Source organism: Triticum aestivum, chromosome 5A (assembly GCF_018294505.1).
Source record: "Triticum aestivum cultivar Chinese Spring chromosome 5A, IWGSC CS RefSeq v2.1, whole genome shotgun sequence".
In the NCBI taxonomy this organism is placed as follows: Eukaryota; Viridiplantae; Streptophyta; class Magnoliopsida; order Poales; family Poaceae; genus Triticum; species Triticum aestivum.
Window position 1 is genome coordinate 600,317,504 of NC_057806.1, and position 26,813 is coordinate 600,344,316.

The 26,813-nt window shown below is 47.1% G+C and overlaps 3 protein-coding genes, 2 non-coding genes and 1 pseudogene across 6 annotated transcripts; 3 read left to right on the forward strand and 3 right to left on the reverse strand.

The window, feature by feature from the left end:
• Positions 1-6,710: 6,710 nt before the first annotated feature.
• LOC123105185 (tubulin alpha-2 chain) lies at positions 6,711-9,206 on the forward strand. Its single transcript, XM_044527199.1, has 4 exons — positions 6,711-6,937; positions 7,528-7,762; positions 7,867-8,237; positions 8,372-9,206. Exons 1-4 carry the CDS (start codon positions 6,845-6,847, stop codon positions 9,026-9,028), a joined length of 1,356 nt encoding a protein of 451 aa, XP_044383134.1. The 5' UTR covers positions 6,711-6,844; the 3' UTR covers positions 9,029-9,206.
• A 178-nt stretch (positions 9,207-9,384) lies between these two features.
• LOC123105184 (F-box/FBD/LRR-repeat protein At5g56420) lies at positions 9,385-12,173 on the forward strand. Of its 2 annotated transcripts, none has more exons than XM_044527198.1 (4): positions 9,385-9,614; positions 9,708-10,604; positions 11,258-11,407; positions 11,622-12,173. In XM_044527198.1, the coding sequence occupies exons 1-4, from the start codon at positions 9,561-9,563 to the stop codon at positions 12,000-12,002; spliced, it is 1,482 nt and encodes a 493-aa protein (XP_044383133.1). In that variant the 5' UTR covers positions 9,385-9,560; the 3' UTR covers positions 12,003-12,173. The 2 variants fall into 2 exon arrangements, with proteins under 2 accessions (XP_044383133.1, XP_044383131.1); XM_044527196.1 differs by having other exon boundaries at positions 9,437-9,626.
• A 2,638-nt stretch (positions 12,174-14,811) lies between these two features.
• Positions 14,812-18,743, forward strand: LOC123105186 (pectin acetylesterase 9-like; annotated as a pseudogene).
• A 350-nt stretch (positions 18,744-19,093) lies between these two features.
• Positions 19,094-19,167, reverse strand: TRNAT-AGU (transfer RNA threonine (anticodon AGU)). The gene has a single exon. It is a non-coding gene; the product is annotated as a tRNA-Thr (tRNA).
• A 1,099-nt stretch (positions 19,168-20,266) lies between these two features.
• On the reverse strand, positions 20,267-20,340 carry TRNAT-AGU (transfer RNA threonine (anticodon AGU)). The gene has a single exon. It is a non-coding gene; the product is annotated as a tRNA-Thr (tRNA).
• Positions 20,341-20,830: 490 nt separating this feature from the next.
• On the reverse strand, positions 20,831-24,357 carry LOC123105187 (NADH-ubiquinone oxidoreductase subunit 8). Its single transcript, XM_044527200.1, has 8 exons — positions 24,119-24,357; positions 23,882-23,963; positions 23,347-23,400; positions 23,152-23,243; positions 22,953-23,066; positions 21,496-21,563; positions 21,260-21,371; positions 20,831-21,170 (listed from the first exon to the last, which is right to left on the reverse strand). Exons 1-8 carry the CDS (start codon positions 24,170-24,172, stop codon positions 21,075-21,077), a joined length of 672 nt encoding a protein of 223 aa, XP_044383135.1. The 5' UTR covers positions 24,173-24,357; the 3' UTR covers positions 20,831-21,074.
• Positions 24,358-26,813: the final 2,456 nt, after the last annotated feature.

Here is a 26,813-nt window from a genome sequence, read left to right on the forward strand (position 1 = left end):
TGACAGCTCGGACCCACCAGCTATATCTTCGCACGCAAGGAAGTGCCTCCTTATTACGCACAAAAAAATGAATACTCCCCTTGTTAGTTGGGACCCAATATAGTTGCAGGATGACTTGTGGGCCTACTAAGTTGACGGGGACAGAGGGCTTTGTCAACTTAGTCAATATGCACGATTCTAGCTCCAGTGATCGTACGATGTCCATCCAACGGCCGTAGTGCTTCTTCAACCTCTGGTCTTCTTGCTCCAGCCGCCCAAACCAGCGCCGGTCGTGCCTCGTGCTCCTGCCTCCCGTGGCCGGCTGCGATGCGGTGGAGGCCTCACCGCCCCCTACTACTCTCACCGCTGGCCAGGCCATCCCTCTACTCACCCACACCCCCTGTTATTCTGCGGCGACGGTAGCCTCACACCGCACCGAACCAGTAAACCCTCATTCTCCTCTATGCGTGGGCATCCACTGCCGCGTCTTCCCCGGCTCCGCGTTGTCCCCTTCCTAGGCCCCGCCGTTGTCCACCGCCCTGGTGCTCTCGATGCAGCGTGGTCAACGTGGTCAAGGAACAGCTTCCATCGGACGTGGACTGTACGTGGAGAGGCTAACAGTTTGGTCCACGGCCGCAACAAGGAAGTGCCTCCTTATTACGTGCAAAATAATTATTCCTCCACCTGACAGTGGGGACCCACCGGACAGGCCACCGTATTTCGCAAAAAAAACATTTGCACCTGACTACTGGGACCCACCAGCTACATCTTCGCATGCAAGGAAGTGCGTCCGGGCAAAAACAAATGATTCGCCCCCTGACTGCTGAGACCCACCAGCTACATCTTCGCAAGCAAGGAAGTGCCTGACAGTCGGGACCCATCTGGTCGAAGCGTACGTAGCGTTGTCATTCTGGTCGTGAACGTGTACGTACATATATACTGGTGGATGTAGAGGGGCGCACGTGTCGTAGTAGAGGCGCGTACGTGTCGTAGTAGAGGCGCGCACGTAGCATGTACACGTAGGTACAACGGCCAGGGTGCAAGAAAGAAAATACGACCACATATGTGTACATACGGGCGGGGTCTCGAACGCCTACTCGCGCATACGTACGGCCAGAGCTCGTGTACATGGCTGGGTCGGAACGGAGAAACAACGTCATCGTTGTGTTCATGGGGAGGCAACGGAATGTGTCATGTTCATGGGGAGGCAACAGAATGCGTCGTGTTCATCAGGAGGCAACGGAACACATGGGAGCCAACCGTCTGGGTTGGAACGGAATGTGTGGTCGTGTTCATCGGGAGGGCTTGGACGGAACAAGCGATGGAAACGAGGCTTGAACGAGGTCCTGTTGATCGGGAGGGGTCTGGTGTACCGTAAAACGGAGGAAACGGACCTCCTACGGTCGAAACAGGGGTCCTGTTGATCGGGAGGGGTGTGGTGTACCGCAAAACGGATGAAACGGACCTCCTACGGTCGAAACGGGGGTCCTGTTCATCAGGAGGGGTGTGGCGTACCGCAAAACGGATGAAACGGACTTGTGTTGGAGCGCTACAGTCGAAACGGGGGTCCTGTTCATCGGGAGGGGTGTGGCGTACCGCAAAACGGGACTCCACGGGATACTGTTCATCTCCACCGTCGACCTCCTCCAGCGTCCACGGGCTACCGTCGACCTCCTCCAGCCTCCACGGGCTCCTATTCATCCAGCCTCCACCGCGCGCTACTCCACCGGCTACTGTTCAACCACCCCTCCACCTCTACTGTTCATCCAGCCCTCCACACCACGGGGTCATGTTCAACCACCCCTCCACGGGCACCCCTCCATCGTCTACTGTTCATCCAGCCCTCCAGCACACCACGGGGTCCTGTTCATCCAGAGGCAATGCCACCGCTCACTGTTCATCCAAACCCTCCTGCAACGCTCACTGTTCATCCCAGAGGCAGCATCGATCGGCTTCAATTAGCAGCAGTAGCGAAGGAATCGCTCGATCGGGTTCAGTTAACAGCCATCGATCGATCGCTCGGGTTCAGTAATGCGTAGCCTGCAGTGCAATCGCTCGGATTCAGTTAGAGACCAACACCTCGCTCGGGTTCAGTTAGAGCCAACGCCTCGCACACACGCGCGTACGTGTGTACGAGAGAAACGCGCATCGCTCGGCCCCCGACCTCCCACCGTAACCAGGAACTCCCCGAAATTTTCCTCGCCCTCGCTTCTACCACGGTTTTTTCTGTCATGGACGGCCCAAAAATGTCATGCAGCTGCGTCTCCGGCCCGCCTAGGACGAAAAGCCCATTTTCTGTCATGATTTTTTGTCATAAAAGTAGGAGCCCACCACATCTATGGTGATACCGGGTTTTGTCACAATTATCGTCATAGAAGTGTCATATGTATGACAATTTTTTTCGTTCGACCCAAAATGTCACGGATGTGTCTTTTTTTGTAGTTCATTGGAGTATCTAGGTGACATTAGGGTTTTGGTTGATTTGTGTCTTAATGTGTTATTCTAGTACGAACTCTAGGGCTGTTTGTGACACCTATAGGAATAGCCCAGCGGATTGATTGGAAAGAATAACTTTGAGGTGGTTTCGTGCCTTACCATAATCTCTTCGTTTGTTCTACGCTATTAGTGATTTTAGAGTGACTCTTTGTTGCATTTTGAGGGATAGTTTTATGATCCAATCATGTTATTATTGTTGAGAGAATTTGCACTAGTGAAAGTATGAACCCTAGGCCTTGTTTCCTAGCATTGCAATATCGTTTGTGCTCACTTTTATCATTAGTTACCTTGCTGTTTTTATATTTTCAGATTACAAAAACCATTATCTACCATCCATATACCACTTGTATCACCATCTCTTCGCCAAACTAGTGCACCTATACAATTTATCATTGTATTGGGTGTGTTGGGGACACAAGAGACTCTTTGTTATTTGGTTGCAGGGTTGCTTGAGAGAGACCATCTTCATCCTACGCCTCCTACGGATTGATAAACCTTAGTTCATCCACTTGAGGGAAATTTGCTACTGTCCTACAAACCTCTGCACTTGGAGGCCTAACAACGTCTACAAGAAGAAGGTTGTGTAGTATGCATCAGCCCTTTGCTAAAAAGTTGCTTGCGAGAGTAATGCTTTCGAAGAAGACTCCATGAGCGCTTCTTCTATTCTTTCTCGTACAAGAGAGCTTGCCGAGAATAATTATGAAGTAGATTTAATTCAATCATCATCTCGAGCTTTCCTTCCTGTCGAGCTTGATGTGGCTTTCCAATGCTTGCCGAGTGCGAAGACAAATATCATATAATGAAGGATTTTCTTCATGAGGAATATCAACTCTTGCTTTCTTGAATTTCAGAACTTCAGCAGAAGTAGAAGCAGTAGCATCCACTGGCATCTTTCCTTTGCCGATATCTTTCACAATTCTGAGCATGTTGCGGACCGGAGGCATGAAGACTTTCGGAACATATGGGCAGGAAAAGTGTTCTCTAGTGAGATACTCGATTGCGTACATGACCCATGGTGCATAAGGCTTCAAGGCTTGAGGGCTGTCAGCTGCACATACCAAGTTAAGAATAAAAAGATCTGGGATATCAAAGCGAACACCCTAAGACATGGCAAGCAGTGCATTTCCAACAATGCCATTGATGGTTTCTGGCCTGTTGGTAGGAGTGAGGGAGTTGCACAGGATATATAATAGAACTTTATTCTCATAGGCCAACTTCTTTGGATTTACTTCAATGCATTCATCACCACCAAGTGTTGGATCCATCAACATGTGCAGTTGGGCCTCAGAAACTTCCCAGTAGTGCAGCATGTATTCACTACTTGCATCAAATTCACATCGAGGCAGATTCAACAACACTAAGAACTGATCTGCCGAACATTTTATCTTTTCCTCTCTAGTCATCCATTCGAGGATCCATGTGAAACTATCTCCAAGTACTCCTGAGATATACAGAGTGGCATAGAATTGATGAATTACTTCATGATTCCATCCATGGTTGAAATGGAGAAAACCCTTCAGAAAAGCATGCTCAATATGATCGATTGCATGATGGAAGCAAGGTAATTCTTTGAGCTCAACAAAGTTTAAAATCTGGTGCTTGAAGATGCGATTCTTTTTGTATAGAATTCGAGCATAATACACAACTTGTTCTTTAGTCCAAAACCTTGGCGACAGTGAAGTTCTCTCTCCTTCATACGGACTAGTCCCAAAGGAAGCAAGTTTCGAGAGGTGAAACTGCTCGTTAAACGCAGGACCATTTGGGGCACCTTCAGCTGGGAGCAACAGAAGTGTTTCCAAATGATTTTTCAGTTGTTCTTAGCTCACATTCCGTGTCCGAATGTCATCTGGTGCTTGCACATCTTCTGCAATAAGCTTCAGTGGGGCACAAAGCTTTCTTGATTTCTCTTGGGCTTCAGTGGGGCACCAATAGCGGGACCTGGATGCCCATATTGTTTCCAACATATTCCACGGAGATCTTTATCAGTTGAACCACGATGTCGAGGATTCAGATAATCCCATATGCAATTCCCTTTGTCTAGCAATACGTCGGTATCTCCATACGTAGTTCAATCTCATTACTGGCAAGTCTCTTTACTCGTTCCGTAATACAATATCCCGTGACTAACTCATTAGTCATATGAAGCTTCTTGTGATGTTGTATTACCGAGAGGGCCCGGAGATATCTCTCCGTCACCCAAAGCTACAAATCTCAATCTCGATCCATGCAACCCAACAGTCATCTTCGGAGATACTTGTAGAGTACCTTTATGATCACCCAGTTACGAAGTGACGTTTTATAGCACACAAAGTATTCCTTAGGTGTCCGGGAGTGGCATGATCTCATGGTCCGAGGAATTGATACTTGACATGAAGAAAACTATAGTAAACAAATAAGCGATACAATCTGTTGCTAAGCTTACGGTTGGGTCTATCCATCACATCATTCTCCTAATGATGTGATTCCGTTATCAAATGAAAACTCATGTCTATAGTTAGGAAACATTAACCATTTTTGATCAACGAGCTAGTCCACTATAGGCCTATTAGGGATACGGTGTTGTTTATGTATTCTCACATGTATATATGTTTCTGGTCGATACAATTCTAGCATGAACAATAAACATTTATTATAAATAAGAAAATATGATAATAACCAACTTATTATTGCCTCTAGGGCATATTTCTGTCAGTTCTCACTTGCACTACAATCAGTAATCTAGTTTACATTGTAATGTATCTAACACTCATAGAGTTCTGGTGCTGGTCATGTTTTGCTCGTGGAAGAGGTCTAGTCAATGGGTCTACTATATTCAGAACCGTATGTACTTTGTAAATATATATGTCTCGATCCTTAATATGATTATGTATGGAACTGAAGAGCTTAATGTGTTTGGTCTTCTTGTGAAACCTTGGTTCCTTGACAATCGCAATGGCGCCAGTGTTGTCACAATGGATAGTCATCGCATCCAATACAGACCCGCGTATGTGGAATTGATGGTGCATGATTGTTTCAAAACCGTTGAATCTGACATGCGTGCCCAACCAAACCCATAAGTGTCTCGATGGGTACCGTCGCCAGGATACAGTCATGGTCAATGTTGACGCCGCACTTTTCCAGTCTTCACGGCGAATTCGAGTCTGCTTGGTGATCCGGAACCACAATAATACATGCATATTGGTTTGTCGTGAGCACATCGAGGAGGTCGCACCACTGGAATTAGCCGAGGCACTGGTGCTCCATCGCGTGGTCGATCTCACTCGTCAAAAAGAGTTCCAGAAGGCCATCTTTACTTCAGATTGTCTCTCCATAATTGAGATGATTCGTTCTCAAAAGGCGAACCGCTCGAGCATTGGAACCATAGTCTCGGATATCAAGGTTTTGCGTGGGTACCTTCTCATCTAGTCTCTTCAGTCATGCTAATTGTTTATCGAATGCCGCGGCTCATAGTTTAGCACATTTGTGTGTTTCTTTCTTCTCATGATTCTATCGTGCGCAATTTAACTTTGAGGAGTATCCGGGAAACTCCTTTTAATGATTTTTGATCAATAAAGAGTGGTATTTCCCCCCCTAAAAAAGAGTGGTATTTTTTTTCTTAAAAAGAAACACATCTCGCAATTGTATCGAGCCTACCCTAAATTATTCAGATGGTGCTGTAATAGGTTTGCTAGTACATGCTCCAGCGAAGAAGTGCGTGTGTTCGAAAAAAGAAAGCCCAAAGAAGTGCGTGCTGTAATAAAAGAGAAAAGAGAAACAGAAAACAAAAACCAAGTGGGTGTCCACCGCTGGATCATTCATGGGCGGCCCGCGCCCCGTCAAACGTCCGTCGGCCGCTGCGCCTCCACTCGAACAGATATTTTCCCCAAGGGCAGCGCCGTCTTTTCCCCGTGACCGGCCGCGGCGCACATTTACGAATTTCAAATTTTGAATCGCGTCGGCGAGACCGGGGCCAACGTTCCCTTGCCGTCCCGCAGCATCCATCCTCCCCGACGCCCCCACGCTCCACTCCACCGATCCCCCACACCCGGCCCCCAGTGACACGCGGGCCACGCCCACGCACCCGACAATCCGGGCCCACATGTCGCGAGCCGTCGCCGCGGCCCACCCTCGCGCGCGCACCAACCAGAGGCCGGCCAGGCTGGCGGCGTGGGCCACAGCCGCGGCCCGCCCGCCTAACGCCAGCGGAACGGCCGTTAGGTTAACCGGGGGCCGCCTATAAAGGGGCCGAGGGGGCCGAGCGGAGGAGCCACTACACATCCGGCGTCTTCACAAACGCCGGCTCGCTCTCGCTCCGTCTCCCTCCCTCCTCCCCCGCTCCGCGCCCTCCGCCGCCAGATCCCGTCGAGCCCCCCGCGCCCCCGCGTCGAAGATGAGGGAGTGCATCTCGATCCACATCGGGCAGGCCGGCATCCAGGTCGGCAACGCGTGCTGGGAACTTTACTGCCTCGAGCACGGCATCCAGGTTCGCCATACCCCATCTCATCCCATCTCTCGCCCCTCCTCATGTCGAATTCGTATGCGGTTGCTCCGATGGTGTCGATTGGTTGGAGAAGGTTTCCCGTAGCAGGGCCTCTGGATCTGGGCTGCGATTCGGGTTGTGCTGCGAAATGTTTTGCGGTTCAGTTGTCAGATCTTCTCTGGTTTGGAATATTTAGGCTGTAATTGATGCGGGATTTGAACTGTGACGGGATTACTCGATTACCTTCCCGTGTAGGTCTAGTTGTTTTCACGCGGGAATGCGGCAATTAGTGTTCGATCTGCGCGACCCTTCTGAATTCGTCAGGAACATCAACTGTTCGTAGTTCCTAATTTAAGCCTGCGATCTGTGATGCTTAGTCGTTTCGTTTTGTATTTTAGATCTGATATGCAATTGGAGTCCTAGGATCGTGCTTTTCAGGAGACACGAATACACCTCTGTACTAGTTTAGTTTCCACTTTTGTGTGAAATCTCAGATCTAGTTAGGCCATGATCATGCTTTACTTGGTCAGTTTTGATGTGTTGTGATATTATGGTCTGCATCCAACTGAACACCTCACTGTTCCCTGCTGCAGCCTGATGGCCAGACGAACGGCGACAAGACCATCGGAGGTGGTGATGACGCCTTCAACACCTTCTTCAGCGAGACCGGAGCCGGCAAGTACGTGCCCCGTGCGGTCTTCGTCGATCTTGAGCCCACCGTGATTGACGAGGTCCGCACCAGCGCCTACCGCCAGCTCTTCCACCCCGAGCAGCTCATCAGCGGCAAGGAGGACGCCGCCAACAACTTCGCCCGTGGTCACTACACAAGTAATTAATTCCCCCAAAACCTCACTGCTTCATTACAATCAGCACTGATCTCTCAACCATGTTTGATTTGCTCATCGTGCCTTGTTTGCTCTTGTCCCCTGCAGTTGGCAAGGAGATTGTGGATCTCTGCCTCGACCGCATCCGCAAGCTGGCCGACAACTGCACTGGCCTGCAGGGCTTCCTGGTCTTCAACGCCGTTGGTGGTGGAACCGGGTCTGGGCTTGGGTCGCTCCTCCTTGAGCGCCTGTCCGTGGACTATGGAAAGAAGTCCAAGCTCGGGTTCACCGTGTACCCATCCCCTCAGGTGTCGACCTCTGTGGTCGAGCCCTACAACAGTGTGCTGTCCACCCACTCCCTGCTGGAGCACACCGATGTCTCCATCCTGCTCGACAACGAGGCCATCTACGACATCTGCAGGCGCTCCCTGGACATCGAGAGGCCCACCTACACCAACCTGAACCGCCTCGTCTCTCAGGTACTGATCACCTGACATTGTCAAAGTCTTTCATCTGGATCGAAGCATTTCATTGCTGTGCCTGTATTAGTACTGTTGTGCAATGTGTGATGTGAAGCTGAGACTTGGAACTTGTGCTGTTTGTCTGTGTGTAGGTGATCTCATCCCTGACCACCTCCCTGAGGTTCGACGGTGCCCTGAACGTGGATGTGACTGAGTTCCAGACCAACCTGGTCCCATACCCGAGGATCCACTTCATGCTCTCGTCCTATGCGCCGGTCATCTCGGCCGAGAAGGCGTACCACGAGCAGCTGTCGGTGTCTGAGATCACCAACAGCGCGTTCGAGCCGTCGTCCATGATGGCCAAGTGCGACCCGCGCCACGGCAAGTACATGGCGTGCTGCCTCATGTACCGGGGCGACGTGGTGCCCAAGGACGTGAACGCGGCGGTGGCCACCATCAAGACCAAGCGCACCATCCAGTTCGTGGACTGGTGCCCCACGGGGTTCAAGTGCGGCATCAACTACCAGCCGCCCACCGTGGTGCCTGGCGGCGACCTGGCCAAGGTGCAGAGGGCCGTCTGCATGATCTCCAACTCCACCAGCGTCGTCGAGGTCTTCTCCCGCATCGACCACAAGTTCGACCTCATGTACGCCAAGCGCGCCTTCGTGCACTGGTATGTGGGCGAGGGCATGGAGGAGGGCGAGTTCTCCGAGGCCCGTGAGGACCTGGCTGCCCTGGAGAAGGACTACGAGGAGGTCGGCGCTGAGGGTGGCGACGATGAGGATGGCGAGGAGGACGACGACTACTGATCTGCTCGTTCGCTCGACGGGGGATCCGTCTCCTCTGCCGCCTATCTTTAACTACATGTTGCCGTGCTGTCCTGTTTTGGAAACTTGTGTTGGGTTGTTAAGCCGTCGGTGCTTTCTTTGTCGCTGTTGAACTGCATCATTAGTACTTCGTGGAACAAGTATCTCGCTTAATTTGTTCTGTCCTGCCCGGTCCTGTCTTTGCTCTTGGTGATCGGATCATATTTAGTAGCTGAATTTGATTAGCCCGGACGGTGGTCGAGATTCTCCCCGCGCGAACGGACCACCGGCGGTGATTATGTTGATGGGTGTGGACTGCAGTCGGGGCAAGTTGCAAGCAATCCGTTGGGGTGGATGGACGCGTTCGTTAGTCCTGATTCTTCTTGTCTTTCTCGTCCTGTTTCCATCCATCGGAGAAGGGGCCAAGTTCTAGTCGGATTAGTAGTTTAGGGCCCTTCAGAAGCAATTATGCAGACCAATCTCGACAGGGAAAATAATACCCAGACGAGCATTGCCCCAAAGAATCACTCGTAAGATGTTGGATTCTTCATTCATCATGGAGCTAAATAATGTTGATTCACCCGTTCAAGTAAGAATAAATGTACGGTGTAAATCCTCTCTGTTTGGAACTTCTGAATTTATTTATTCATCAGTACTGAATGAGTCTGCCTTGTTTATGCAGCAACCAGAGGAGGAAGACAGACTCAGCGCGCTGACTGATGATATTTTGCTGTCTATCATAACCAGAATCGACCTAATTACAGCTGCAAGGACAAGTGTGCTCTCAACACGATGGAGACTTCTCCCTTGGTTGCTGCCTGAGCTCAACATTGATGTCAAGGATTTCCTGCCTGTTCCTCACCCGGACCCAATCGATGCAAATGACATGCATGACGCGATGGTGACCCTAACCAAAGCAGTCAGGAGCTTCTTTGATAAGCCTCGGAGAGAATCAACCCTCACAAACCTGCAGCTCAAGATCTACTCGATCAACACCTTCTCAAGCGACATCGGCCCGCTAGTGTGCGGCGCGATTGACAGCGGCTTACTGAAAGATTTGGACCTTGCGATCCTCGATGAGACGAAGCCGCGCGACTGTGATGATCCTCATATGCTACGGCTTGCCAACGACACGGATCATTTCTTCAATGCCTACCCTAGTGTGTTCCATTGCCTCACAAGGCTTTCTCTCCACAATGTGTGCTTTTACAAGTTGGACATGCACCATCTCCTGTTTGACCGTTGCACACAATTGAAGTATCTAAGACTCTTTCATTGTGACGCTGGTCGTGGCTTTCTGTCGAAGATAGATGCACCAAACTCAGAACTCCGTGTTCTGGACCTCGACACGTGTTGCTTTGGGAGGCTTGAGCTGGTCTGCCTTCCGAAACTGGAGAAACTTCATTGGGATACTTGGGAATCTGAAGACGCGCCCTTGTCTTTTGATTCTGTTCCCTCTCTCCGCGAATTACACCTTGCAAATGGGCCCGAACTTCATCAGAATGTGATTAAATTAAGTGAACTTCTACGTGGCACCATGGGCATACATACTCTAACACTGGATTTTATGGGAGAAAATGTAAGTGCTAGTTGAAGTTTTCTATTCGCCATGTTTTCACAGTTATCCTAGTGACATCGTAGATCTGTTTCTTTGTATAGGTAATGACATGGCTGTGTTTGGTAATTCCCATTCTGCATGTGTGTGTGTGTGTTTGAGTTTTCTGTACGAGTAATTTCGTGGAACTACAAACCTATCGGGCAGAAACTATTATGAAAACAAAACCTTTGGTATAAGCTTTTGGACAACTACGCATAGGTTGGCAAATGCGTAGAAAGCTACATTTTAATGAAACCCTGCCCTCGGACAATTATTGTATTTTATTTTGGTACATTCACAATTGAAGTGTGACTTTTTTTTTTGAATAAAAAGGCAGATCATTTTCTACCTTATGCATTCAAAACGAGTAGGGTACCCGAATGACCAGAGTCATTTACATGAAAGTGATGTTAACGCCGCACACTTTGTGCAGCAGGCCATCACCAAAGTGTGACTTTTTCAAAAAAGAATGTGTCCCAATTGATTCAATCATTTCTTAGAATGGAGCTCTCTCACCAAGTACATTTTGCCAACATGTCAGTGATTTTGTACTTCTGTGACATATTTTTTAACTATGTAGATTTGCGTTTGCGCATCCTATGAAATTTAATCCAAATTTATTTATCTTTGGCCAGCTTTGGATGCAACCTGAAATGAAGGAACTCAGCTCTGCATTCAGCAAGCTAAGGATGCTGTCCATACTAGGTATCTTTATTGAATTCAACCTTATATGGACGACAGCCCTTCTTGAGGCAGCCCCCTCTGTTGAAATATTACAAATTCAGGTGAGTTGTGCCGTTCTGACCTAAGAACGTTTTACCAGCTTCAGTAATGAATATGTTTTTCCCATTTTAAAATACTTTTATGATCTTCGTAATCTCATATTCAACTTGTATGTTATGCTGTTTTTTCTTGCATTCTGTACATTGAACTGCCGCTGAACCTGAAAATTTAAACTACAAGCCTATATCGATATAACTATTCCTAATGCAAATGCAGGTATATGACCATTTATGCGATATCGATGGCCAGGTCAGACTGCGGTCCTTCCCTGAAAGAAGGAGCCCTCAGTGGGAGATGGACTGCCGCGGCTCCAAGAACCTTCTACTGAGAGAGCTCCAAATTATTTGGTTTAAGCCGCTAAAGCAGCAGCTGGCATTCACAAGGGCTATGCTGGAGCGAGCACCCAATTTGCAGAAAATAATTTTGAGAGATGAGTCATGTGAGGCATGTGATGACCTTGGGCAGCCGCCGCCTTGTTCTTGTGCAGAGCGTCTTTTTCCAGAGAGCAAGGATGAGCAGGAAAGGGTGGTCAGGCGAATTACAGATGGTGCGATCTTCTCAGGCCAAGTAATTTTTGAGGATCGTAAGAAGCTGTAGATAGATACCTGCTTTCTGATGGCTTGCTATATTCAGAGGCAAATTGTTGCCATGTTTAAGAAGTTGTCGAAAAAAATGAATGCTCACTGTAGTTGCAGATGGCTTGTTAATTTGTGTTGAACGATTATTAATAAAATGCAAGCCAATCCTCTGCTATTTTTATCTCTCTTGATAATCTGTGCCCTGTAAGGTGTCTCCTTAGAGACAGCATCATACTGGACTTTCTTAACTCAATGATACTTCTAACAATAGGTTCTGCCAGCGCGTTTAAACTTGTTGTATCAACGTGGTGGTTGCTTTATAAGTATTATTTATAAAGCGAGAAGTGAGCTTGTTTCATTATTAAATGGACTCCGCCATATTTTGGATTCACACATTGTCCTGACATTTGTCCAGAACTCCAGATGATCTTCAGAAGATGGCTGCAGCAACTGATAAAAGGAGCAAGTCTAGTTGATTTCGATGCTTTTATGTACCTATAATCACCTTTCGTACTTCATTCTTGTACCAGTTGTCATCACGGCTGATCCTCGCAGAGATAATGTCGAGCAACTTCGTGACTATGCTCTATGGCACGTTCTCCATGCACTTTACATCGCTTGATGATCTCTACAGTTCATTCTGACATTCGTAGTTTTCCATCCCTTGAAGTTTATTGTATCTGTCCTAGATAGTGCTGGAGGCCTGGAGTCACAACATGCTTTGAACAATCTCAAGTGCTCTTGGTTGGCCTCACATTTCGAACTTGATTGAGCAAGGACAAGAAGTGTCACACTGAAGGTAAGAGCAGGTTACCATGTTTGTGTTTGCTTTTATGTCAGTACAACTTCTATTGACAGGTTGTTGATTTTCTTGCTGTCTCGAGTCAAACTGGCCTAGTCTGTTTATTTGGAACTTGTTTCAGCTGCTGATGGGGAAATTTAGAACACCGGCATTCTGAACTTGTTGCAGCTTATGATGGAGCAAAGCTAAGATTGAGAACATTGATGTATTAGCTCTCATCCTTTTTAGTGGCTAACTGCCACCTACACAAATACTTCCTCCGTCCCAAAATATAAGAACATTTTTCATACTAAGTAAGTAAAAGAATTTCAGCATTTGTTTTTTCAAGCGCTTCCATTATCCATGTGATGTGTTGAGCTGGGCCACGACTGAGTAGTGCCTGCCCCTGCCCAACTTCACATAAACTTGTTTTCCCTTTTGTAAATGTGTAAGTAATGTTGAAGAACAGATATCTGTGTCATTTGCATTGCACGTAGATCTGGAGTAGTACATAGTTATACCTTTTACACGTGCATGCTTAGGAATAATGACGAGGATCAAAGCCATTAAATAAGATGTACAATGCTGTATCGTGAATGTATGATCAGCGTCAGAGGATTCTATAATCTCCTTGATTTCCTGACTATGTCTGTTATGAATTTCTCATGTAATATCATTTTCTCTGACCAGTCTTCTAGAGGTGGAGAATTGAGTAAGTGCTCTAAAGAAAGAACCATCGGTACCCACTGCAGCCATTGGCGGGCCATTCAAGCTTCTGCATAACGAAAACTTACGACCGGAAATGACTTCTCCGTGGACGTTTGAGGGATAATATTGGATGGCAAAAAGTGTCTGAACTCTCGCAAAGGACATATACGGTCGATTTGAGGGTCTGTGTCAGAGATGCCCTGACAACCATATCATCATACTCCCTCCGTTCCAAAAATAAGTGTCTTGAGCTTAGTATAAATTTGTACTAGAGCTAGTACAAAGTTGAGACACTTATTTTGGGACGGAGGGAGTATATGTTACTTCCACCGTGGATGGATTTAGCAAAACTTATTTATCTAAAAAATCTAAAATTTGTAAAATTAAAGTATGTGTGCCCCGTTATAACACGCGAGCACTTATCTAGTAAGAGCATCTCCAACGTTGTGCATCAAAAAGGACACATCAAACGTCCATCGACATGTTCGGACGTCTCCACAAACAGTAGATAGGGGACGGCCATCCGACCCGATGCACCAAATGTTTGCCCCATTTTCTTAAAAAAGAAATAGACCAACACATAGATCAACACTAATGCTTGTGAAACGAAGAATGCACATGTTGGCAAAATATTGTGCCCTTTTGCTTCATGCCTACAAACCCCATACTTGTGGCCAACCACGCGCTGCACAGCAATGCATCCTTCTCTCACTGAGTACTCCCCCACCCCCTCAATCATGCTTGCTTCATGTTAAGAAGAAAAAAGTCAAAAAAATAATCTCAATGACATTTGACCGAACACTTACTGACGTGGTGTCCATCATGGATGGCGTCAACAGGAGGCAGACGATACCTGGGTTGCGGACGGATCAGGGTGTAACGGTGGAGGGCTCCGAAGGGGGGGTTTGGATGGGCTGGGTGTGTCGAAGTCCAATGTGGCAGGCGTCTGGACTCTCTCAAACCTCCCACAAGTTTGTTTCCAGTTTGAAAAAATTCAAATGTACGAACTGGTTTGAAGACGTTTGATGCACCGTGGTGCATGACAAAAAGCGTCCAGATCATGTTGTCGGCGTATTTAGGAGCGTTTTGATGCACTGTGGTTCATGGCAAAAGTGTCCTGACCAACTAAACGTTCCTGCATCGGATCCACACACACAACTCACGAAACAAGCAAGTTTAAACATCGTGCTCATGTATGTGAGCGATTTTGATTATAGTGTGTTAAAAAAAAGTTAAAACACAACAACGCGGGCAGTGGATCTGTGGCCGCAAAAGAAACCATGATCTATACTACATCACCATCCGTTCCGCCCCAAGCCAACGAAGGAGCTGACGCCGACGAGACGCTGTTGTCCGCACAAGTTTCCATCGTCGACATCTGGTTCCGGTGCATTCTCTCTCGCCCTTGTCATTTCGCTTCCCAACTTGAAAGTTTTGCCTGCACACACACACACGAGATAGCCGTCGGTTCTTGGCTTCTTGCGTGCCGCCGTTGATCGCCATGGCCCGGCGGCGGGTCCGGACGTGGGCTGCAGCCGTCGCCACGGGTGTGCTCGTCGTCGTCGTCGCTACTGCTTCTGCTGCTGCGGCGGCGGGGGCCGAGGAGAAGCTGATGGCGGAAATGACCCTCGTCCCGGGCGCCGCGTCGACGGGAGCAGGCAAGTCCACGTCCCCTTGAACATATCCTCTTTTCTCCTCCAGCCGGCGGCATATTGTCTATGATGTGCAGTTGCATTACGGAGTACCAATGGTGGCGTGGCGTCTGTGTTCCACTGCAGTGTGCCTCGACGGGAGCCCGCCGGCGTACCACCTCCACCAGGGCTCCGGCGCCGGCGCTCGCGGCTGGCGGCTCCAGTTCGAGGGCGGCGGTTGGTGCAACGACGCGCGGTCGTGCGCCCAGAGAGCCCGCACTTCACTAGGTTCCAGCAGCCTCATGAACAAGCTCGACACGTTCTCCGGATTGCTCAGCAACGATCCCGCCATGAACCCTGGTACCTCAACAGCTCAATCCCTGAATTGTTTTTCATTCAGCAACAAAGAAAACGAACACACACTTCAGAGTTCTTCAGTTACATGCGTGCACCAAACGGTCACAATAATCCGGTAGGTAGCACTACCAACAACCAAGCTAGCTAGGTCCATGGTGAATTCAAGCTAACGGTCCTGCAAGGATTGATTATTAGCCCACATCTGCATCAGTTTTTTCAGGCCACTTACAAGGCCCAAAAATTAAAAGCTCATCAAGTCTTGTCAATATTAGAATTTTTTTGATACGGCCTTGGCCAACAATTCGAGCAGATTTTTACAATTGGAATCGAGTGAAAATGCGATACTGCGATGGCGGCTCCTTCACAGGCAATTCAGAGTTCAGAAATGGTGTAAGTATGCTACCATTGTTTCTTGTTGCTGCATGGGTTCAACAGAAGTTTGCTGCTCAGTGCTTGCCTCTACATATGCAGTCTTCAGTCATCTACATGAGAGGCCAGAGGATATGGGATGCAATCATCACAGATCTCTTCCAGAAAGGCCTTGCGAAAGCCGAAAAGGTCCACCAGATCTCATCACTGATAACCTCTATATATACTTTCTGCATATTAGTTTTACTCCTCTCTGGCTAGACAACAATTAAGCCGGCCATGGTTTTGAGCAAGTTCTGAATCCTTCAGGTGCTGCTCTCAGGCTGCTCAGCAGGAGGTCTAGCTACATTCTTCCACTGCGACGACCTCGAGGAGCGTCTCCGAGGCACTGCCATGGTGAAATGCATGAGCGATGCCAGGGTTTTTCCTTGATGTGTAAGTTGGAGCAAATCAAGAAAGAAAAAAAAAATACTTCTGGGATGTCAACTCTTTTTGTCAAATGTGTTGAAAGGGTTTGGTGTCATTTTGCAGGGACGATATTTCGGGCCGCAACACCGTCAGGTCTTTCTTCAACGGGGTAGTCGATTTCCAGGTCTTTTTTCACTAGCAAAATCCCTCTTCCGGTCTTCCCACGGTAAACTGGGAATATCTCTATGATGCCTTGGACCTTCTTGTTTTGAAATACTTCTTGCAATTTTTCAACTTTCATCTAGGGGGTTCAGAAGAATTTGAACAAAAACTGTTCGGATTCAACAGTAAAATCTTATCAGGTGAAGACTCTTTGGATTCCTATACTCTTCCTTGCTAGTAGATCCTTGCTAGTAGAACCAAACCGCATTTTTACACAGCGCTTGTGCTAAACCATGCATAACTTTCCCACCCTTTGTGTGCAGTGCTTCTTCCCGCAATATGCGCTTCGGAGCATCAGAGCCCCCTATTTCATCTTGAATTCAGCTTACGACGTATATCAGGTAAAACAAGACATGATACTACCGTATAATTTTTTTCAGCATCCGATCACTGGTAACTACACATGCTTAACATTTTTTGGACAGTTTTTCCAAAATTTTGTGCCCCGTTCGTCTGATCCTAGAGGTCAATGGAGTCGCTGTAAAGCGGCCCTTAGTGCATGCAGCTCATCCCAAATTGCAACGCTCCAAGGTTACACTTTTGTGCTTTATACGGATCTGGAGTGAAGTCTGTTTTAAACCCTGATTTCATAGAGTGTGACATTAATGAACTCTCATGTCTAAATCCCTGAAATTTGCACCCTATACTTCTTAATCCCAGTCAATCTAAACCCTAGACTGATCCTATACTTGTTTGGAAGGACAATCCTGATCGGGATCGGTTGTTTCTCTCACGTACTACACGGGCCTACATGTCATATTTTATCTTCTTCCTCAATCTCCCCTACTCTCTCCTAAGCGTCCATCTTCTTCCTGGAATAGCAAGTATGGCGAGCACGGCCACGAGGTCAGCGCGTGGAGCTGCGCATTTAGGACGCCGGAACCCGATCTCGACGGCGCCCTGGAGATCTTTCATTTGGCGGACCGTCAGTTTTTCCAGAGATCCTTGACCTGCGGCTTCACCTCCGCGCGAGCGCGAGGAAAACAACAGATGCCGTCACCTCCCCGCTCGTGGTTGCTGATGCGTCATTCCTTTGTCTGCGTCGGTTGCACGCGGCCTCCCCTCCGTCCGCCTCGCCGCCCCTGCGGCAGGGTTGGGCACGGCGTGCGGCTCTCGGCCAACGCGCCCAGAACGAGCAAAGGTACGTCTGCACGGCCGCACGCGAGTCAGTCGACCCAAATCATGATGCGCGCATCAGGGTCGTCCTCGAGTACGCTGGGTGCGTTGGCCTCACCGTCGACTTGGACGAGCTGGATTTGCTAGTATGTTGCGGCTGTCCGCGCACATTACATCTCGGGTGCATGCGTTGCTTGTTTGTTTCCAGCAAAGAATCGATCAAGGCAGGGGGCGGCCTACGTGAGAGATTAGAAGATAGAAGGTGAAGAAGAAAGACAGAGAGATTAGAAGATAGAAGGTGAAGAAATATGGACCCGGGTGGTCAGTGACTGTGGCGAGTGATCTCGGCCGGGATAATTATTTTCCCGGTGCGCCAAACGGATTCAAGGTTTGATTTGATCGGGATCGAGGAGTATAGGGTATCAACTTCAGGGATTTAGATGTGAGGGTTCATTTGCGTCTCACTCTACGAAATCAGGGTTTAAAATAGACTTCACTCTACGGATCTGTGAAATGTACATTAAACCAACGGGCGCAAGCTTCTTGATTTAGTTATTGCCTTAAGGCAATCCAACCAAGTTGTTGTCTTACATATATATTCTCTTAAAAGAAGATCCTTGATTTAAGTTGCTGCCTTGAGGACATTTCTGAACTCGTCTCCAGGCCTGAGAAGCGCAATGTTAATGGCTCTGAAACCGTTCGAAGGCGAATCGAAGGTGGGGATGTTCATCAATTCTTGCTTTTCACATTGCCAGAGCGAGTCCCAGGACACATGGTTTGCACCAAATTCCCCAAGACTACATGACAAGGTAGTAGTACTAATAAATATTTACTCCTGTAAGAATAAGCTGTACTTGTGTATGTGGGCTTCTAACAATGGGTAGTGTTTGCACTAAATTCTTTTTGTTTCAGACAATTGCGAAGCTGGTTGGTGATTGGTTCTTTGAAAGGGGTGCCGCCCAAGAAGTTGACTGCCCCTATCCTTGTGACTCGACTTGTCACAACATTATACCATTTTAATTAGGTTAGGCCACTGAGTTTTAGGGTTTATGCATTGGTCAGTGGCTAGAAATTCTATACGAAATTCATAGATATGCATCGTGTTAAAACTTGTGCACTTGTAACTCATGAGATAATATGATCAAATGTCTTATGACAAAGAAAGCACATTACTACGGAACACATGAGCGTTGACGCGTCAAAACCCGTCACCGTTGATGGGTGCCGACAGTCTAGCTTCGGCTTCTTGGCTTGCTTCTCTGTAGTCGAGCTTGCGCTCCAAGACATGGCTGACGATGGAATTTTGCCATTGAAACATGTGTTGTCGCCCTCAAAAAAGGAAAAGTTGTTTCATCAAACAAGGTAGAGATCAGAATGGCAGGAAATGTGCAGAAGGCCACCTATATAAGGGCTATCCGCTAATTACAACTCTAGTTATAGCCTATAATTTATTCAACAAATTTTTAACAGTTTTGTCTTTGATACATGAAGAAGAAAAAGGAAAAATAGGAAAAAAACTGCTTTCATTGAAAGTTGAACTCAAGACCTCCCGCTTACTAAACGGGTGCTCTAACCAACTGAGCTATGAAAGCTTTTGTTACAAAATTAATTATTTACTTAGACAACCTATAAAGCTTTTGCTAGATCTAATTATATCAATTCGGCATTGAGAATGTTGAGACTTTAGGAGTACATTCTAAGAGCTTGAGGTAGACAACATCATCGAAAGTTGTAGGTAGGGGTCACCATTGATGTTCCACTCATGGCCAAGGGGCTAGCTCTGAAATGAACTCAAACATTACTCATCCTAATGGATATGTCATAAATCGCCAAAAACAAATTAAGGGAATCTAAGAGATGCACTTTTAGTTACTTTGGCAACTTCGGAAGTCGAAATGAGTCCTTGGTTCTGGCCATGCTAGGGAGAGAATCAAAATCAACACAATCAAGTAGGCTTTGATTAATGTCGATGCCAGCTATGTGGAGAGATTAATGAGGCCAGTGTGGGGGTGGTTGTTAGGAACTCATCTGGCAAAGTTAATATATCTTGGTGGGACTTTCTGGGTCAATACTACAGCGTGAATGAAGCTGAGCTGCGTACTTGCCTGGCAGGCCTTTATATATGTATTACTCTTCACCAGTCCATTATTTTGAAGACTGATTGTGCTTTTGTCCGTTCTTTTCTTGCAAATGAGAATCTTGACAGGTCCTCGCTCGTTGATATGAAGAAAGAAGCCTTGAGTATATCGAAGATGCTTAAGAATTTTAAAATTGCGAAAATTAATCGGAATGTCAATAAGGTGGCTCATGAAATTGCGAAGTTGAGCTTTATAAGTAAATCTGATGGGATTCTTCTTAATAGCGTTTCGCCCTGTGTGGCGAATTTTGTAATGAAATGTTGTAATAACATTATATTAATTAATTGACGTATGGGGGTTTTTCAAAAAAAAAGTAGGCTTTGATTAGGCCATTTGTAGAAGGCGTAGGATTTTCAAACAAGAGGAACGAACGACGGTCCTTTAGCCTGGCATCATGAACACCTCACCAACGGCGAGGTCCACCTGTGGGCTGAGATGATCGGTACAATGCATTGATAAAACCACTTGCGTACAAACTGCAAAGGCCATTTTTTTTGAAGAAACAGTACACTCTTGGTACACACGGAGAAAAACGAAAAACAAAAAATGAAATTGCTTTCATTGAGAGTTGAACTCAAGACCTCCCGCTTACTAAACGGGTGCTCTAACCAACTGAGCTATGAAAGCTTTTGCAACGAAATTAATTATTTACGTACACATTGTCTAAATTATGTTGTCACCGGACGACGGCTTCTTTTTCCTGTCACAGTGGGCCACACGAGGATCTGTCGCCTCTGCAGAATTTTGTTTCATGACTAAAGCCAGTTAACTTTATGGGGAACTCTTCTTAAAAGAAAAAAACTGTGCTGCGTGCACCACTTCTAAGATCTCAAATATGACGATTTTATGACTGTGTTGCCAAGCTGTGCCTACTTTCTAATGGCTGTTTATTTTCCTTATGCAAAATGTGAACTGTGTTAACTGTTAAGTACTATGCCATAAAATCGCTGAACCACAAGGTAATCGGATGGCTGTTTATTTTCTGTCAACTGTGTTTATTCTTGCATTGTGCTCAGTAATCCATAACTGATAATACATTTACGAACGGGCAATCTAGTCCAGACCAGTTCATAGCCGTGGTTGGTTAATCATTCATAACAAACGCGAACACAACGTATTGACAGGAAAATATAAACTCCACAACCAGTATATTGTTCACGATGCCATCAGAGTCGAAAATAGTTTAATAATTGCAAAAACATACCGTAAACCTTTACCCTGGAGCATGCTAGTACAACAGACGGAACACAGGCACAAAAACATGGCGCCTTGCTTTCAGGTTATGATACAGGTTTGCTTATTTATCGGCTAGTCGAGCAAAACAGGGGAAATGGCAGGTCCAATTTAATGGCAAGAGGAAATCAACGGTAAAGGGCCTCAGACTTCAAGTTCTCAGCAATCTCGGTCTCCCAGCGGTCGCCGTTCTCGAGCAGTTTCTCCTTGTCGTACAGCAGCTCCTGCACCATGGCAGAGAACGTTGTGTGTTATGATTCCCGGGGAATGTGTGGAAATAACATCATACGATAGAATCAACTGGATAGTTTACCTCGTGAGTTTCAGTAGAGAACTCAAAGTTAGGGCCTTCGACAATAGCATCGACAGGGCAAGCTTCCTGGCAGAACCCGCAGTAGATGCATTTGGTCATGTCAATATCGTATCTGCAAAACAAGATAAAATATGAATCGTCAGAATGGAGCTTGATTGCAGATTAAGAGCAGTAGATCAAAGTGGCATACTTAACAGTTAACATGGTTCACAGAAAATAAACAGCCATTCGATTACCTTGTGGTTCGGCGACTGCCATCTTCACGTTCTTCTGCCTCAATAGTAATTGCCTGGGCTGGGCATATCTGACCACATGTGAAGCCATGTGAGAAAAGGCATACTTATGCATCAATAACTACCACTTCAACTAGTATGAGAAACATCCAACATTCAAGCATCTTAAGCCAATCACACAGTTTTGCACTACTATACATGAGAATTTTCAGTAACTTTTGAAACTAATCAAAGGCCAAGACTTCAATAACTAAGATTGGCGAGAATGTTACAGACTTACACGGTACAGCAAGCTACTTCCAGAAACTATCAGTGTTCAACAAAGTTTACAGTAAATCTAGCACGGTAGTACTGGACACATGGCGCCATGGGGGGCTCATGAATTTTAGCTTTGTGTGTTCAATTGCAAAATATTATTAAATCTAGATACGATGATTCTTCAAGAGCTTCTCAAACCCCATATGTGCACCAGTTCCATACACCATACTCCCTCCGTCCGTAAAGGCTTGTCCCTCAAATGGATGTATCTAGCACTAACTTGGTGCTAGAAACATCAATTTGAGGGACAAGCTTTTTTGGACGGAGGGAGTACTAGATTGAAGAAGCATGTGGCCTAAGAAATTTGAGCTGCAAATATTTTTTAAATAAAAGCACCAATAAGCAGAAAGCTGTAATGCTCTTGCTGCCAGTGATTCAGAGCTCAAAGTTCTAACTGCTAACACCGTACACAATCTTACTGACTCAAGAGGTTTGCACCATCAGTGTTTCAACCCTGGAGTTGTGGACTCTTTTAGGACAGGTTCCCAGTCAGTAACCAGCAATTTTCTTGGTGGTTTTGACTTGTCCGTTACCCTCAAAGAATGACCGACATCTGTCTGATTCACGGCCATAATTATGCCATCAATTGTACTTCAAATTGCAATTTAGATTTTAAATTAAATTTTTCCAGGCCACGATTTGTTCTCCTTGTACCCACGGGAAAAAGTGATCAATCCCAGGAACTGAAACCCTTCATACAATGGCCAGACTATTCTGAATACTCACAGAACATCAATCTTAATGCTTTACTCCACAAGCACTAACAACTACGATGACTACCACAAACAAGAACAAAACCATCATGTATTGTAAATAACTTCAAGCAAGTAAGGGATCAAACTTTTCTTAAAAACTTTAATCAATTTCAGTCAGATATACTTGAAAGAAACCAATTTTGCAAAGTAAATAATGGGAAAGAGAAGATGACCCTAAGAACTCATAATTTAATATGGAAAACATGGCATCACTGTTATAACATTGCGTTGAGAAGTATTACTGGTGCAAACACCAAATTTTCATATAAGCATGGCCTGCTATTACTATGGACCGTTTAGAACTCAATTTCATTTGGCAGAAGATAAATTCATATGGTTTGCTAACTAATCCACTACTATTGCGAGATTTAAGAGAACACAACTTACAGCTTCACAGAGTTTACAGGCAATGCAACGCTCTTCCCCAGTATCATAACGTCTGAGAGCATGCTCCCCTCGGAAACGGGGGCTCAAAGGGCCCTTCTCAAATGGATAGTTAATCTACAAGGAGTCAAGATAAAAGAACAGTCAACAGAAGCAAGCACGACAATAAGACTAATAGCATGTGTGAAATTCGCCACTTAACTGTAACTTTCCTCTCGAAGAAGTACTTGAGCGTCAGCATCAAACCACGGACCATTTCAGTCAAAAACAATGTATTGATACTCCTTTCAAACACTGAAGAAAGAGCATTAAAATGAGAGGTGAAGCAGTATCCTAACAGCAACAAGGAAAATAGCCAACATACAATTGTATGCCCATATAAAAAACATATACTCACCAGCACTCCAATCTTTGGCGAGCTCTTTCGCAAGCTGTTCTTTCTCCTCGTCCTCTGATCATTAAAGAGGGCAGCGCTTTCAGAGAACAGTAGCATCGCACAAATTTAAATTCAAGATGCAACTATGCACACACAAAATCATAGCATGGAATTAGTGTTCGAAAGAATAAGGCCAATTAGAATTCGATACTATAGTCCATCATCATCAGCAAATGGCTTTAAGTTGTAAAGAACAGGTTCTCCTAAAACCAACGGGAGGCAGCATGGCACAATTTTTGACCATTTCATACTGGGTGTCAGGCATCAGTGTGCAACTAACTAATACTCTATAACCGAAGATCTGTTCCAAAGAGTTTCAGGTACAACCCTAATTCCTCGCTCACACGCTACCGTATGCACCACAAGATATAGAAAATCAATCACTTTGAACACACGAAATGCATGGAAATGGTAAGGTAGAACCAACATAGCCCGAACCACATTTCCGAAATAATCATAATACCAAAAGCTCAGGAAGAGGGGAGAGGGTGGATACCTTTGAACCTCTTGGGCGCCCCCGCGTCCATGTAGGTCCGGAGGTGGCCCTGCATCGCCGTCGCGGACGGGCCGAGACGCGCCTGAAACACCGGCAAACCACGAATCAGGCGCAAGTCACAGCAAACAGGAGTGCGGGGCGGCGTGCCTCGATCTGAAAGCCGGAGGGCGGACGGCGGAGATCTAGGAGGGCGACGGCGGGCAGGGGAGGCGGGGGAGGGGTAGAAGGGCTGCTCACCGTCTGCCTAGCGCGGAGGGCCATCGCTGCCTGCCGGGCTAGGAGCGCCGCCATGGTGGCGTCGTCGGCGACGAGGAGACGGTGGATTCGGATCGAAAGGGGGTTGAGGTGGACTGTGCACTGTGGTCTCTAGTTAGTGGCTGGGGGATGTCCGGGTGTGTGGAGAAACAGGAACTTACAGGTGGGCTAGGCTGGGCTGGGCTGGGAAGTGCAGCACCGCCCAGAAGACAGGGGGGCCTTCCGTGTGTTCAAGGCACTAGAGGTATAGAAGTGCCCCGTGCCCATCCAAAACGTTCGAGATCGATTGCCTGTTTTTTTTCCTTCTCGCTCGCGAGTTAGGGTTTCTTCTCCCTGGGGCGATCTCTTCGTCGCCATCGAATTCGTTCACCTTCCCTCCCTTGGCAGTGCCATCGGGGCTGATTCGGGCTGATTACGGGGTGGTTCTGGACCATCACCCGGCCTTGGTTGGACCTGACTGGTTACGGGCAGGGAGCTAGGGTTCGTTTACAATGCTCGATCGGATCTCCTTCAGGTTAGGGTTTCAAGAGGATGGCAGAGGAAGGCGCGTCAGCGGCTGCAAGACGCGTCGCAGGCCCCTCTGTCGAGTTGGAGAAGATGATGGCAAAGCTGGGCCTTCGCGATGAGGACTTGGACGACGTCGTCTATGATGAGGAAGCTGCACCGCCGAAGGCGGCTCGGTGGAGCGCCGTGACGCGGGTGCACATAAACAAGGAATATAGCCAATTTTGGCTCTTCAAGAACATGCGAGCGGCATGGGATCTCGCTCAGAACTGCAAGTTTCATCCCTTAGAGGATAATCTCTACACAATACAGTTCTTTTGCTTAGGGGATTGGGAACACGTCATGCAGGACGGCCCGTGGAACTTCCGTGGATCACACGATGATCCTTACGCCCTATGATGGAATCACCCAACCCTCCAAAGTAGCGCTGGACACACTTGATATTTGGGTGCAGATTCATGATGTCCTGGACAAGTACGCCCATCTAGTTCCAGCCTTGGCAGGGAAAGTTGGGGAAGTTCTGTTCGTGGAATCGCAGTCTCAAGACTTCGCCGGCAACTTCTACCGAGTCTGGGTTAAGATCAATGTCTTCAAACCACTCAAGAATGCGGTGTCAATGATTCGCGATGGCAATCGTCAGATATAAAAGGTGAAGTATGAGAAACTTCCTGATTGGTGCGCCGTTTGTGGGCGTCTAGGCCATGTTTTCAAAGAGCACAGTGATGGAGTTCATACACCAGATGCGCTCTTCTTCAAAGACCTGCGGGCTTCCTGGACCATGAGGACGGGGACTGGCCCCGGGGGAGGCCGAGGTCGCCGCGGTGGGCAGGGAGGAGGCCGAGGTGGCCACACCAACAATGCTACTGCGAGAGGGGCGTCGTCTACGGCTCCGGGTTATGATGATCCTGTTGACACTGCTAGCCGTGTGATTGTGGACACTGATATGATGGAGGGTAACAGGAAGCGTCCGGAGAGAGCAAGTCAAAGTGAACAACAATCTGTTGGAGGATCCATAAACAGTCAACTTGCAATCATTCCGGCTGAACTAAATGCAATGAGTCCTCCACCAAAGAGAGAATCAAAAAGGGCAAAGGCGGCTGATGGCAATGAGGAGTTAGGGCGTGTTCTGATCTCCTCCAACTTCACAAATCCAGCTTCCCTAACCAGCTTCTTGCTTCACACAGCGATTCGCAAGTGTTCGACGCCGAGCGTAGCTTCTCGGGTCGCTAAAGCCAAGCTAGGAGGTTGTTGGGCCTAGTTGGGTGCCAGTTTGGGCCGTTGGAGGTAGCCTAGAGAGCCTTTGTACCTATTCGATCGAGAGAGAATGACCAGCGATATGTGTGGGCAACGTACCGATTCGATTACCTTCACTTGGTGGTGGCACTTCCAATGTAATATTGGCTAACTTCAGCTTTTCGTATCGGTGGAGCTGGGCCGACCCTGCTTCACGTTTTGTACTACGCTTGATGGTAGCTTCCTGAAGCTAGCTTCTCGGTCATATTTCGTTCGGCATGAATCCGCTCCAATATTTGTGAAGCGTGGAGTGAGAGGAGATCAGAACATGCCCTTACTAATGTAGCAAAACCAAATAAGACGGGCTCCGGCGAGGAGCGCCGCTGAGCCCAATGAGTATCTTATGTTGGAACTGTCATGGTGCTGGCAAACCCGCGGCGGTTCGAGAGCTTCACGATATGGTGAGGCAGTTTGCCCCTCTATAATATGCATTGTTGAAACTCAAATAGAGGGTGAGAGAGTTGAAAAGCTTGTTGATACTTTAGGCTTTAATAAGAGTTTTGCTATTAGTAGTTCTGGCAGAAGTGGTGGTATTGGGATTTTCTGGAATGATTCAATAAAGCTTGAGATAATTGGTTACTCTGAGTATCATGCCGATGTTGAGGTTGACTCCTTTAATGGTACCAAGGCCAGGTTCACCTTCATCTATGGAGAAGCTCAGGTTAGCAAGCGGTACAAAACTTGGAACATGCTTAGGGGCATTGCGAGCTCGAGCCAGCTGCCCTGGGCTGCTCTAGGCGACTTCAATGAAGTGTTGCATGCCTATGAACATGATGGAGTAGGAAGCAGAAGCCAGGCTCAGATGGACGCCTTCCAAGACGCCCTAGATACTTGTGGTTTAGCAGATATCGACTACCATGGGAGTACGTGGACCTTTGAG

What these genes read in the sequence shown, in the direction of transcription:
- LOC123105187 (XM_044527200.1), bottom strand. Translation starts at nt 24,172, where the DNA reads ATGGCGGCGCTCCTAGCCCGGCAGGCAGCGATGGCCCTCCGCGCTAGG. An exon ending in CCCTCCGCGCTAGGCAGACG is followed by an intron (nt 23,964 to 24,118) that starts GTGAGCAGCCCT and finishes CCGGTGTTTCAG; the next exon opens with GCGCGTCTCGGCCCGTCCGC. An exon ending in GGCGCCCAAGAGGTTCAAAG is followed by an intron (nt 23,401 to 23,881) that starts GTATCCACCCTC and finishes TTTAATGATCAG; the next exon opens with AGGACGAGGAGAAAGAACAG.
- LOC123105185 (XM_044527199.1), top strand. Translation starts at nt 6,845, where the DNA reads ATGAGGGAGTGCATCTCGATCCACATCGGGCAGGCCGGCATCCAGGTC. An exon ending in GCCTCGAGCACGGCATCCAG is followed by an intron (nt 6,938 to 7,527) that starts GTTCGCCATACC and finishes TCCCTGCTGCAG; the next exon opens with CCTGATGGCCAGACGAACGG. An exon ending in CGCCCGTGGTCACTACACAA is followed by an intron (nt 7,763 to 7,866) that starts GTAATTAATTCC and finishes TGTCCCCTGCAG; the next exon opens with TTGGCAAGGAGATTGTGGAT.
- LOC123105184 (XM_044527196.1), top strand. Translation starts at nt 9,561, where the DNA reads ATGTTGGATTCTTCATTCATCATGGAGCTAAATAATGTTGATTCACCC. An exon ending in CCGTTCAAGTAAGAATAAAT is followed by an intron (nt 9,627 to 9,707) that starts GTACGGTGTAAA and finishes TTGTTTATGCAG; the next exon opens with CAACCAGAGGAGGAAGACAG. An exon ending in TTGAAATATTACAAATTCAG is followed by an intron (nt 11,408 to 11,621) that starts GTGAGTTGTGCC and finishes ATGCAAATGCAG; the next exon opens with GTATATGACCATTTATGCGA.